Source organism: Microtus pennsylvanicus, chromosome 18, assembly GCF_037038515.1.
Source record: "Microtus pennsylvanicus isolate mMicPen1 chromosome 18, mMicPen1.hap1, whole genome shotgun sequence".
Taxonomy (NCBI): domain Eukaryota; kingdom Metazoa; phylum Chordata; class Mammalia; order Rodentia; family Cricetidae; genus Microtus; species Microtus pennsylvanicus.
In genome coordinates, this window is record NC_134596.1 from 4,458,791 (window position 1) to 4,472,687 (window position 13,897).

A 13,897-nucleotide genomic window follows, 5' to 3' on the forward strand; every position below is an offset into this window, starting at 1 on the left:
GAGACCCCAGAGGTTATATAGTCAGCCCCTGAGCATCTGAAGATGGGGAGACAAGGCCAGAGAAGGCAGCAAGCTGCCCAGGGCCATCAGCATAAAGATGTCACCTCCCAGAACAGCCAGAGTCTGTGAGCCCATGGATGGGTTTTACCTACTAGCTTCTCACCTCTCTAAGAGCTTGTCTCAATTTCCTGGTACCCAGTGCAAGAACCCAGGGGGTGGGGTTGATGGAGCCTCTAGAGGCCCAGGCATCTCATAGCCAAGTCTTAGGATACCCCAGCGAAGCAGCCTAAGACCAGTGTTGACATGAGTCAGAGATCTGCTAGGAAGATGGGGCTTTGCTGAATAACAGTCATCTGCAATATAGGCTTAGGAACACCACAGCTAGAGGGGATCTACTGTGTGGGCATCTCACAAACATTGCCTAATGCCAGCTCAGAGCAGCCCAATCACCCCGCATTATAGCCGAGATAACAAAGCGCAGACAGGGAAAACAACTGCCCCAAAGCCACACATCCCAGCTAAGGTGAAGTCAGGATCATAACCTGGGTGGTTTGACTCCAGAGCTCAGGTTGCGCTGTTTTGAGCTAAGGACTTTGTGGGGCTGGTCCTTGATGGTGAAACACTTAAGTTATGGGTTCTGAATCTAGGACTCTTTGGATCTGGCCTCCTGCCCTCCTTCATGGAATGCCATAGGTGTGACAGAAGGGGCCACTTCATGTTCTGATCCAGATCTCTCCTGATCCACAGCTGGCCGGCTCACTCCTGCCCAAACACCCTGCTACCCTACTGGATGCTGCTCACACTGCTCTCAGCTGGTTTTCTAGGCCAGCAGCCCCCCTCCCCCGCCTGCGCTCGCCTCTGCCTACCCTGTGCTGCAGTGAGGCAGGTCTGGACTTGCAGCGGCCACACTCAGCAGTCTGACACGACCCACAGCTCCCCCACACTACCTCCCACAGCGTCACTTCATCCAGAGTGCCCCCACGGACGTGCCACCCATCCTAGTTAGGGTTTCTGTTGCTACGATAAAGCACTATGACCAAAAGCAAGTCAGGGAGGAAAGGGTTTTTAATTCAGCTCACACTTCCATACCATAGTCCATCTTTGGAGGAAATCAGAGCAGGAACTCCAACAGGGCAGGATCCTGGATGCAGGAGCTGATTCAGAGGCCGAGGAGGGGTGCTGCTTACTGGCTTGTTCTTCATGGCTTGCATAGCCTCCTTCCTGAGAGAACCCAGGCCCACCAGTCCAGAGGTGGTTCTACCCATAATGCACTGGGCCCTCCCTCATCAGTCACTAATTAAGAAAATATCCTACGGGCTTTCCTGAAACTCAATCTTATGGAGACATTTTCTCAGCTGAGGTTCCGTCCTCTCAGGTGACTCTAGCCTGTGTCAAGTTGACATAAGACTAGCCAACCCACCATCTGAAGTTATTTTAATGGACTTGGCCAAAGATGGCAGATGTGTCAAGGGAAGGTGGCTATCCATGACCAGAGGGAGGAGTGGGTGTGGGAAGGAGGGAAGGCAAAGCTGTTGCATACTGGGTCTTCACCACTTACTCCAGGGCCTGCTCAAAGGCCTGAAAGTGCACAATGGCGTCGTTCTTCTTCTCATGAGGGGCAGAGGTAGGAAATGAAGGCAAATTTATTTAGTCAATCAGGAAAATGTATTTTTTTTAAATGAGCTCTTATTCAAGTAAGCTCCTATGCCCCTAATGGGTCTAACACGGCAGGTGAAGTGGAACTATCAAATGGCTATGGGACCTGGAGACTTTCTCAGAGAGCTGTAAACAGAGTAAGAAAGTGGAGGGCGGATAAGGGTGGGATCTCAGAGCTTGCTCAGTTATAGCCTCCTCACTCCACGGTGACCCACAGGGACACTGAGAAGATCATTCGTTTACAGTTTGCTAAGTTCTAAACTGACTAGGAGCTGGCTCCCTCATGGACTGCCCGGAAAGGGAACTTGGACAAAGTCTTAGAAAGACAAATAGCCACCAAAGGATGCAGGGGGGAAATCTAGACACGTCCTTCTTCATCTCTGATAGGTGCTTTCCCTCACTAGAGACAGGCAGTGAAGTAAGAAGGGCCTCTGGCCACACGGCCACCAGGAAGTGCAGGATGGGAGTGGAGGTGAGGTGATGGGCCATGGAGCCGCTCCTTCCTGCATGGGCCTGCAGCCAGAAGGCTCTGACGCACTTGTCAGCATCTGAGGTTAGGGATCAAAGGACTTAGGGCTCATATGCTGATCCTATTCAGGATGCAAAGATGCTTCTGCCTCCTGCAAATAAGGTACTAGGTTCCAGCAGCAGAAGCGCAGGGTGCTGAGCTTTTCCAGCAGCGCTGAAAGAGATACGAGGGAGCTCTGCCTTGTGGGCTTCTGGGCAAGACAGTGTTGTTTCTTGTGACTGGAAACTGGAGGCAGTATGGGTCACAGGGGAATGTTTTCTGGCCTGGTTTTTGCCAACTATTCAGCTTAGAAGACAGTAACCTTGAGCTTGCTCCAGTATGGCTTACCCCTGGGTGATGGCTCCATTTTTGTGGGCTTGAGCATATCAGAGTACATATGCTGCAACAGGCCTCTGGGCCTGGGAGGTGGGGTTGTATGGAACAGGGCATAGTTCTTGGGCCAAAAGTCGGGAGCAAGACTCAAATCACTGGGTTGCAGGTCAGACTGTAGCTGCAAGCAGTGCCTAGGCTCAGGCCTGTGGAGTCTGAACTGACTTCATCCATGTTTTCTGAGAAGAACCCACTTCTAGTCATTTAGCTACTTCCTATCCACTGTTGCCTAGCTCAGGGCTATGGTTGGGTCACCCTGAACCATCAAGGAGGTGCATGACCGTGGGATGACCCTTCCCCCTTTTTATAGCCACTATTTTCTCCTGATGAAAAACAAGAATGGTTGAATAAGATCAGCAGTTTCTTCAATTTCTTAAGGACCCACTTATCAAATACAATCTTATGCAGCTCACAATACATAATGTAAAGACAAAATTAACACTGCCTAGAGGAACCTGGAGGTGGTACTCTGTCTACAAGGAGATGCCCAAGGCTCAGAACAGGTCTCACTCTGAAACACGCTATGTACACCAGGCTGGCTTTAAACTCATGGAGATGCACCTAGCTCTGGCATTAAAGGCATGTGCCACCATGCCAGACTCTGCAGGATGTAGTTTAGAGGCCTCTCAACTACATGTTGATGGAAGGTCCCTCAGCTTTAATGTCCAGTAGAGTCCAGGCATCCCAACTCAGAGACTAAACAGCTCACCTGCTATAGCAGCCCCAGAATCCTGCCTGGTTGGAGGAAGACTTATCCATCTCCTGAGAGTTTCCCTGGCTCCAGAGACCCTGCACTTGGGATTTTCTCTGCTGGGTGTTCCCAGAAGCCTTGCATACTCTCCACTTCCCTCATTTCATTCTCCCCACCTGACCCTAAGCCTTTGCTGGGGCCCTGGTCGTGAATATGTGAGCGCCTTCCTTTCAGAGTCTCCAGGCACAGTACCTGGTACCAGAAGCAATAGACTCTGGACAGAAAATAAGCCCCCAAGTTAGAAGGGATAGTACGCTGCTCTAAACATATCCTAGAAGCCCCGTCTTCTGACCAAAGGCCGCTGGACCAGAGCACAGCCATGGAGCTGGGCTGAGATCACTCAGGGGCTGGAGCCTTCTTTGCTGATGTTTTCACTTTGCATGTCCTTTAGTGAGGATCCCTTCTTCATTTGCATCTGCTGAGGAGAAAAGATGTTGTCTCCACAGCTCAGTCCTCTTGGAGCAGTGGGCAAGCACCTCCTTGCTGCTCTGGTTCTCCAGGGATCTTTGTTGGGATCAGTCGCTTTATTAAAGGTGCTCTCTCACGGGCACTCGTGGCTCGTCTGGTCAGAACTGCTCTGGGTTAAAGTTCCTGATCGTCTATCCTTCCAGTTTCTCTTTGTCCACGACATCCTGAGATTCAGTGTTCTCTGTGGCAGTGTGGAGTGGGTAGGTGACCTTGAGATCCTGGCATGGCACAAGGTGTGCTGGCAGCTGACATAAGGCCAAGGAGTGGCCAGCCCCACAGCCCACGAGGAGGAGTCTCGCTGACTGGAGAGCCTGCACTGGAGATGGTGTCCAGACATTGGACTCAGTGCCATCTCCACACATACCATGTTCGTTCCAGCCCCAGGCACAACACTTGTCACCTGTGGGAGAGAGGGCACAGATATCACCATAACACCCAAAGCTTGTGGCCATTAACAGGGTATGCTCAAGGCCCACCTTCCCTGCCCTCACCTCAAGTCAGTGTACCCCACTGTTCCACAGCTCTTCATGCTTGAAGCCTGGCTTTCCACCATCACCCCAACATGTGACCAGTTCCTGAGCCCTGCTAATTCCCCCACCAAGAACAGCTCCAGTCTCTCCTGTGTCCCTCCATCTCTGCTGCTACTACTCTGGCTCAGGCTTCAGCTTCTCACTTGGGCCACGGCTACTTCCCATAGACTCTCATGTTATTCACTCATAACCCCAACTCTTGAGACGTGGAGGGAGACAGGAGGCGCTGAGTCCCATGCCAGCTTAGGCTGCACAGAAAGACATTGTTTCAACCTCCCTGCCTAAGACAACTACTTGAAATTCTGAAATACCTTAGTATGCAGAAAAGCATGGAAACCAATGTACGACATCCTAATTTAAGTTCAAAATTTTAGTTACCAATTTTCCATATGTACTTCAATCCTTTCCTTAAAAACAAACAAACTAACAACTCAGAAAACATTTAAGCCTGACCTCCCTCTGGGCCTTCTCCCTGCAGCAGTAACCACTGTATTGAAGCTGGTGTCCACACTTTTATACACATATATTTAGATGTACATGCATGCCCTTAAATACTATGTACTAATCTGTTTGTTTTAAAGAATTGTGAAAGCATATTGCTGATACATACCTTTTATATGACCTATTCTTTACATTTGACATTGCTTTAGACACTTATCTGAGCCAGTAGTTCTTCAAACTAGCACATTAATAGCCTCTCATTATGTAAAGTCATATTCCACTTAGCCATGTCCTTGGGACAGCCAGTTTTTAGTAATCATTGTTGCCGCTGGGCTATACACACCAATGCATGACATATTATATTCTACAACATCACCAATATGACTATTGTAAACAATACTGCTGTGAACATGTTTCCTGGTAGAAAATGATGTTTGTGCAGGGTGATCCTCAGAAGCATATACAAGTCTTGGGGGGAGGGGGGGTCACATTTAATTTTACTAAGTATAGGCCACAGAGTTCATTGGAGTAGGTGAACTCCTACCACTATGGATACAGATGTGCTCCTCGTACCTCTCCCTGTAGACTACTGCCATGTTGGGGAGTGTATCCATTTAGCTTGCATTCCTGCTACCAGGAGTGAGCTCTGCCTTATGACTCTGAGACAAATCACAAGCTTACGTTCTTAGCCTCTTTCTTATTGACTTCATACATTTCCACCCGATTCTACCCACTGCCGGTGTCTTCTCCCAGAAGTATGGGGTGTGTTACCCTATTTTGTTTATGAAGTCCTTTGCTAAGCAATTTATTTATAGTGGCTGCCTAATTGCACATTATGAAGATTAAATAATTTACTTAACGTGTCGGCCACTATCAGATGCTCAGGTTGTTTCTAATTTTCCATTTTCCTACAGCAAAGCATGAACACCTCTAAGAGTGAGTCTCTGTCCCTCCCTCTAATTGCCTTTTCACATTCGATCTGTAGGACGGGGATTCCCAGCCAGTGGGTACTGCCATATTGGAGACTCCTGAGGACTGTCTCAGAGAAGCTGCCTGAACATGGCTTTGGTGATCTATGGGCATCTCTGCCCCCTCCTACATCATCACCAGTGTTCATTACATCATGGGTTTTAAGAATCTTTTTCAATTTGAATACAAAATGGTATCTCACTGTTACATATCACCCTATGCTTCCTGGATATTTTCTTTCCTCTTCTGTACACTGTTTCCTATAACCCCCTCCCCACCTCAGGTAATATGAAAACATTTAAGTGTTCAAATACACAAGCTAGATGACCTGGTTTTTTTTTTCAGTTTGACTTAAAATTTTGTTTTAGATCTTTCGACAGAGATATATTTATGACTGATTGGGAGGGGGAGGTCAGGGTCTCATGAAGTTTAGGCTGGCTTCTAACTTACTATCATAGCCAAGGATAATCTTGACTCTGCATCCTCCTGTCTCCACCCACCAAGTGCTGGGTGTGCAGGTGTGCCATCACAGCCAGCACATTCAGTGTGGCCTTTTAGAAAGTTCAGTTTCTTCAGCAGTGTGTGCAAACTGAAAGCCCACCTTTATCAGAAAATCCTCCTGATTTTCCCACAACCCAAATGTATAAATCTTTACAATTATGTGATTATTATACAGCTAAAGTTTGTTTTCAAGAGAGGGAGGCCAGCTTGGTCTAAGCGGACTGCCCTTAGGGCTTCACTTTCTTGAGAGGGAGGTACTACTGGCCAGGGGCTCAGATCTGGGGAAATATGTCTTCTGGTTGGCTGGCAAGATGAGGAAACACATGCAGAAAGAGTGGTTCCCCTTCCTCCCTATGGCTGAGCAGGAACTTCTGAAGGCTGATCAGGAGCACGAAAGAGGTGCAGGGAAGAAGGAAGAAGCAGCAGGATGGAAGAGCCCAGAACCTTAGGGCCAGGAGGGAGGATGGAAGAGCCCAGAACCTTAGGGCCAGGAGGGAGGATGGAAGAGCCCAGAACCTTAGGGCCAGGAGGGAGGATGGAAGAGCCCAGAATCTTAGGGCCAGGAGGGAGGATGGAAGAGCCCAGAATCTTAGGGCCAGGAGGGAGGACGGAAGAGCCCAGAATCTTAGGGCCCAGTTTGGCACGTTGCTTGGGCCAAGTGCCTGGCCCTGATGAGAAGCGCAGCTGACCTCAGCAGGGGTGAGGTGGGAAGCAGGGGTGGGGGTGGGAGGAAGACAGTGCTGACCTCACCACAGGACACAGCGCAATGGGCAGCTGGCATGCTCTTCTCCTGCCAAAGGGAACTCACTCTGAGGAAGCTACACTCAGGGTTGGGTAGATGAGGCCCAGAGCCAGGGCTTTCATGCCTGTTTGGTGTAGAAGCCTGGCAAAAGCCCAGGCTTCTCTTCCCTGCTCCTGAGGAGAGTGTTTCGGGTCGTGTGCTGTATCTGCTCAGGCTGTAACAGTACAGTGAGGGCCACATTCATGGATGGTGTTCATCTTCCAGAAGAGAAGGCTGAGCATCTAGAATGTGGAGAGGGCTCCCAACACTGCTGAACCCCACACATTATACACTAGGCTTCACTGAACTTACTGTTACAGAAGTACTTTAAGCTGTGTGCACATGTATATGGGAATGCATGTGTGGTGGCCAGAGATCAACGCTGGGTCTTCTTCCTTCATCTTGCTCTGCCTTAGTTTTTGAGACAGAGTCCCTCATTGAACCTGGAGCTTATTGATTGGCTAGAGGGATTGGATAGCAAGACCAGGAATCTTTGTCACTTTTCAGTGTTGGGGCCACAAGTATGTGCTACTATGCCTGGCTTTTCCATGGGTACTAGAGATCTGAATAAGGCCCCCGTTTGTAAAGCAAGGACAATGTCTATGGAGCCGACTCTGCAGTTCCACCCATTCTCTTTTGGATGTCGTTTGAAGGTCATTTGAGAATGGTTTGTGGGGCTGGAGAGATGACTCTATAGTTAAGAGCACTTGTCGCTCTTGCAGAGGACCTGGGTCCAGTTCCCAGGTTCATAATCATCTGTAACTCCAGTTCTAGGGAATCTGATCTGTCATTATCTGCTGACCTTTGTGGGTACCAGGTATGCATATCATATACATACATACATGTATGTAAACACATACAAATAAAATAAATACATACAAATTTTTATTTTTTTAAAAAAGAATGACTATGTTATCATACAAAAGTAGGCCACGGGTCAGACCCAGTTATAGCTTGCCAACTGCTGCCCACCTAATACCCAGGATGCTATTTAATATGGATCATGTTAGGCTCTCCTGGGCTCCCCAGCACACCAGTGGTGTTATCATGGCCCCTAGGTCTTCACGTGTCAGAAGTTCTGAGCACCTCTGTACATCTCCCAGCACGTGTTTCACTTGGTGCTAAGTTCAATCAAGTTCAAGACACAGATGCAGATACAATACAGGGTGATGCCTCCCTCTGTTGCCTCTGAGGACTAACCCTGACATGTCGCCACAACCCAAAGTGTGAAGTCTTACACCAGGGTTCCCGTATCCCTTACAGTAGCAGTACCCGTGAAGTATAGGAAACCTGGGAAAAGATGAGGAGCTCTGTTTGGGGCAGTCTAAGATGGAATTGCCAAGGGCATAGAGGTGAACATCTTTAATTCCAGCACTTGGGAGGGCAGAAGCAAGTGGAGACCAGCCTGGTATAAATAGTGAGTTCCAAGAGAGTCAGGGCTACATAGAGGGACTCTGTCTCAAAACAAAAAATAACAGAGGTCTTTGCCAGGCACACATGAATGAACACACTCTGCAGAAAGCCCTGTGGAGGGCCTGCGGGAGTATAACCTGAGAACCAAGTGAGAAACAGTATGACGCAGATGGGCCTCAGGCGCTAGCACAGTCCTCAGGGGTCCTGCGCCATGCTTTGCTTTTCGTGAACAATTCTATATGGATTAATACATATACATTTTCTTTGTGACTATCCTTGTTATCATAAAAACTGCATATTTGAAAGGAAACGCCATTATATGTAGCTGCAAGCCCTGGTCCAAGGGAAGCAGTGTTCTTCCTCCCGGTGAGTGGCCAGGCTGCTGACATGGACATAGTCCAACAATTCTCTCCTGGAAGGCTGTCATGGGAGAGTGGCATCACCAGAAGGTGTGACATTTGATGGGGAAGTGCCTGGACCCTGTGGCCAGGCTTTCTTGGGGGATACTGTCTAATTCCTGGGGAGCTTGAGGCCTTTTTCTTCCTACCATGTAATAGCCCACCAGAACCTTTGTGTCTCTGCTAGAATGCAAAGCTCCAAGAGAACAAAAACCAGAGTTCCTTTTCAACAGCTCTATCTTAGAACTAAAAAAGTTATATATCAGAAAAGGTGCTCGGTAAATATTTGTTTCTGGCATGAATAGTTCCTAAATGCCAATTGCCCCTAGAGTGGCTCAGTCTCCTGAGAGGAAGCCAGGCTGAAGAGCTGGGCAGGACAATGACAGCAATCCTCACCAAAAAAACTGCTGTGTGTGTCTGTGTGTGTGTGTGCACGCACGTGTGCAGGTATATACATATAGACTGATGTACCTATAAGAGAATGGAGACATCAGAGCAAGGACTAGACCATCTCCATGTCTCCTCTAGATCTCCCTGTTCTGGCAGACCTGGCCAGGACTACTTCACTGTAGCTCTTAGAATGACCCAACCCTCTCCCTCCTGAGATAAGGAGGAGACACTGGCCAGGACCTAGCCTGAGTCCTTACTCAGGAGGAAGGAGCGGAGATTTTGGAATCATTTGTTGCTGCTCAGTAGCTATGGGGCAAGCCAGGCTTGGATTTGATATTGATGTCATGGGCATGTGCCCCTAGGCTTGGCTTCATCACCTGTAAACAAGGACAGTCATCTCACTTGTCTTTGTTGTTTTTAAACAGATCCATACAGCACCCAGCAGAGCTCATCACACGATACCTGCTCAGCTGGCACTCTTCATCTGCTGCTGGATGGCCCTGTTTCATGCCCAGGATCCAATTCCTACTCCTCTTTGGTCTGCTCTAACTCGCTGCCAGCGATTAGAGAACTTGGGGGAAATCCCCCAGTACACAGTCCCAGGACAAAGCCATGCCACCCTCTGGAACCTCTCCTTGCCATGGACGGAGTAGGTAACATTTCACACTGCTCTCGCCAGGGCTCAGATTAGGGTTTGTCTGAGGCATGCTGACAGGCACTAAGCATCGCTATGGAAACCATTTTGTTATTCTCTGCTGTGTCATTTGTTTGCTGGCCCAGTTGCTGCTGTGGTACAGGGGGAAGGGCTGCGGATGCGGCATGCATATTAGACTCTGAGGACCTGTCTTCTACAGGATGGCATGCCCTGGGGTGACTCCTGCTTCTCCAGCTCCAAGAAGCAGGCCGCTAGAACCCCGACAATGTCCTGACAACCTTCTTACTTGTTCACCAGAGGCTAGGTGCTCACCCCAGAACAGCTCTCCAGGGAGAGCTTCTGATGCATTCCAGAAAGGCAGCCACTGTGGTAGGAGAAACACTAGTAAACTGTCTTCAGTATCTCCGGGCACAAAAGTGGCAGTGTGCTATTGCCTTGTATGGAGCAGTGGTGAGGGGCATGAGCCTTGTGTACTCAGCCTTCACTGCCCCAGCTCCATGGACTCTAAGCACAGGACCAGATGTTTCCTAGATTCTTCTCTTGAGGGGGAGCAAGCATCCAGTCATTTGTTCATACACAGACGTTTACTGAGTGCCCTGCCTTCTGGTGCCAACTCTCTGAAGTCAGGGGCTCCACTGCTTCCTAGCGCTAGGATTCCGGACAAGTTGTTTAATCTTTCTCAGGGTCAAATTTCCCATTTTCAAAATGAGAATAGTTTTACTGCTTTACAGACTTTTCCTAATGACCCAACAGTTAAATGAGAACACTTATGGAGAAGTAGTTACCAAGCAGAGACTGCCAACGCAAATGGGTTTTATTCCCACTAGGATTAGTTATAGTAAAATGTGGCTCTGAAGTTCATAGCACTAAGTTCAGTCCCCACGTCTCTCTCTGGATCATCCTACTTCCCAGAGTCAAACCTGGAGGGTTTGAGGAACTACCAGCCCACTCCTTCATCTACAGGACATGACATTCTCTGTCAGACTATTTCTGAGGACTAAGAATATTGCTTAACTTATTGTTTTCTAAATAAAATTATTTTCCATTTTCTTCAATGTTCATATGTTACTTTCATAAAAACACATTTTTAAAAGTATGTTTAAATACTATCTGAGGCATATATCTCTGAAAAACTCCTTTCTCTCAAAAAATTAATTATTTAAGAGTGTGGTTTTGTGTGTGTGGGTGTGTGGGTGTACATGCATGTGCAAACACATGCACACACATATGTGCTCATGTTTGCATGCATGTACCACGGTGTGCTTGTGGAGGTCACAGAACAACTTTTGGGAGTTGGTTATTTCCTCCACTTTTTGTGGGTTCTGGAATTGAACTCAGGCTCTTAGGCTTGAGGGTCAGTGTCTTTATTCACTGAACCATCTCCCCAGACTTCTTCTCTTTCTTTACTTAATGATTTAAAATCTATTCCAATGAAACACCACAGAGTCAGGGTGAATGCAGACACCTACCATACTGCTGTGAGACCCGAGGCTGATCTCAGATTCGAGGCTTGTTTTATACTCACTTTGTATGTGAGCCTAGGTGAGTAGTGCCTCGCTTAGGGTCTGTTTCAACATCTGAAGAATCAGCCTCAGTGGTCCCCAAGTACCTCTCTCGCTCTGACAGGCTGTGCAGCCTCAGCCTTGTTGACCTGGAGTGGTTCACAAGGAAATGCCTCCTCACCTATCCCTCAGAGCATCAGACCCGCCCAGGCACCATCAGTCCAGCGCAAACCTGAAGCAGGAAGATAGCAAGTAAGCGCGTTTAGAGAATGACTGCCAGCTGGGAAGTGAGGGCATCATGATCAAACACGAAATGTTCTGAGACTAAGCTCATGGTCTTCATCTCACTGGGATCGTAGGTAAAGAACTACACATGCCAAAGCCTTCAGTCACGCAGAAGAGCTAAAGGGTTGCAATCAGAAGGTAAGAAGAAGGCCTTTCCAGACTCGCTACGGTGTGGGCTCAGATGGGAAGAGCCCTGTGATGGAGATGCAGCGTCTTGATCCATTGAATGGGTCGTTCTCACTGTTGACAATTCCTGTGCCCTATTCACTTCAGGATAACCAATGGAAATCTTTTGTAGATCACAAAGTGAGATGTTAGGTGTGCTCAACTATGTTCATAGTAGCATTGCTTGTCATATCCAGAACCTAGAAACAACCTAAATGCCCCTCAACCGAAGAATGGATAAGGAAAATGTGGTACATTTACACAGTGGAGTACTATATGGCAGAAAAAAATAACATCATCTTGAATTTGACAGGCAAATGGATGGAGCTAGAAAACATCATTCTGAGTGAGGACACAGAAAGACAATTACTACATGTACGCACTCATAAGTGGTTTTTAAACATAAAGCAAAGAAAACCAGCCTACAAATCACAATCCCAGACAATGTAGACATAAATATAGTTCTAATTGACATGGGAAGCAGAAAAAAACAATATCTCCTGAGTAAACTGGGAGCATGGGGACCTTGGGAGAAGGTTGAAGGGGAGGGGAGCAGAGAAAAATGTAGAGCTCAATAAAAACCAACAAAAATTAAAAAAAAAATTAGATGTTAGGGACTATGAATACCTATTGCTCCCAAAGGAAGAAGAAGCTATGTTCTTCCAGGGAAGTCCATGGTTGAAGTCCTAGGACGTGTGGCATCTGATATGGGACCCAGATGGGCACACACTTTACAGTACAGGCTGAGTTACAGGACAGGCTCCACCTGGTATGGCTCCAGCCCTGCAGAGATCATGCAGCAGACAGGAGTGTGCAGCCACCCATGTGGACGCTGCTCACCACGAGTGCAGCTAGCTTGGCAATGACACCCACTGATGTCAACTCCAGATAAAGTGCCTTGGATGTGCAAGCACGGCAGAGGAAGGTGTGAAGATGAACGAGCCTCCATTTTTAAGGAGAATAACCAGCATTTAATAATACCCCACACTAATATCTAGGCTTCTGTCTGACCCACGTCTGTTCTGCCATTTCACTACCCAAGAACCTGGGGTGAGGATGTTCAGGATCCCCATTTTACCCCCGAAGAAGAAGGTGGGGTAAAATGAAGTTTAGCGGAGGCCTAGGTTCACCTCTAAACCAGCAGTAAAATCAGGAAATAATCCAGATCAGCCTGCTTGGATCCTGAGTTCTTCCCTGTGTCTCATGGCTTCTAGATCCCAGCCTGACCTTGAGCAAGCATATTCCTCTCGCTATCCCCACAGAGGAAGAGTAGAGGCTCCATGAGTCTAGTAAGCACAGGAGTGATGGCACACGACAGTCTCAAAGGACAGCGTGATGTGTCAGCAGCTCAGGAAGTGCAGCTGACATACAGAAGTTAAGTGGAAGGTTTGGGGTGGGGGCAGAACTGACCCTGTCTTCTCCATTGGTGTCTGCTCCACCACCTAGCCTGACTATCAGCTTCGTGCACATACTGCGTGACCTCCCCACCCGCCAGCCTTTGTGCTGTGTCCTTTGTCCAACTCCCTTCGCTTTTCCTCCAGGAGATCTCTTCTGACCTGGCAGCTTTGCACCCCTTCCCTAGACTGGAGCAGACAGGCAGACTTGAAGAGCTACTTACACGCTGTCATCCCGAGGCCCCACAACAGTGCTACACCATATTCCTTTAAGAACCTGGTCCTCGGCGAATAGTGCCTGTTCACAACCTGCTCTCTCTGGAACAGAGAAGGAGCAGTGACCCTTCCCATGTGAATCACTCACAGCAGCAGATGCCATAAGGTTGCCTAGAGAGTCTGGAAATGCCATGTTACCATGGTAACAGACCAAGGTTGGGGATGCTTTATCCCTGATGAGCTGCTCCGGCAGTACCATGCCATGCTGCTGGTGAAATCTTCCTCCATGAATAAGAACAAAACAAATCTACTCACAGACAAAGTTCAGCTCCTGCACACACTCTGGGGGCTACTCACCCAATCTCCTGGCTGACTAACAGGACCAGGCCCTGGCTGGCTGTGCTTTGGCTCCTGCGGTCTAATACAGTTTTAACTGGCTCAGCCAACAAAGCAGGCCCTCCCCCACTCCAGCCCCCAAATTACC

At 48.2% G+C, this 13,897-nt stretch overlaps 1 protein-coding gene across 3 annotated transcripts in view; it reads right to left on the minus strand.

Moving 5' to 3' along the window:
* Positions 1-1,047: 1,047 nt before the first annotated feature.
* Positions 1,048-13,897, minus strand: part of Sergef (secretion regulating guanine nucleotide exchange factor) — a 212,243-nt gene continuing 199,393 nt past the window's right edge. For 2 of the 3 annotated variants that reach the window (XM_075952338.1, XM_075952339.1), the window contains one exon: positions 1,048-4,173. In XM_075952338.1, coding sequence (XP_075808453.1) covers positions 3,905-4,173 — 269 coding nt within the window. In that variant the 3' untranslated portion in view covers positions 1,048-3,904. The remainder of the gene's footprint in view (positions 4,174-13,897) is intronic. The other variant, XR_012908246.1, reaches the window with a different exon arrangement.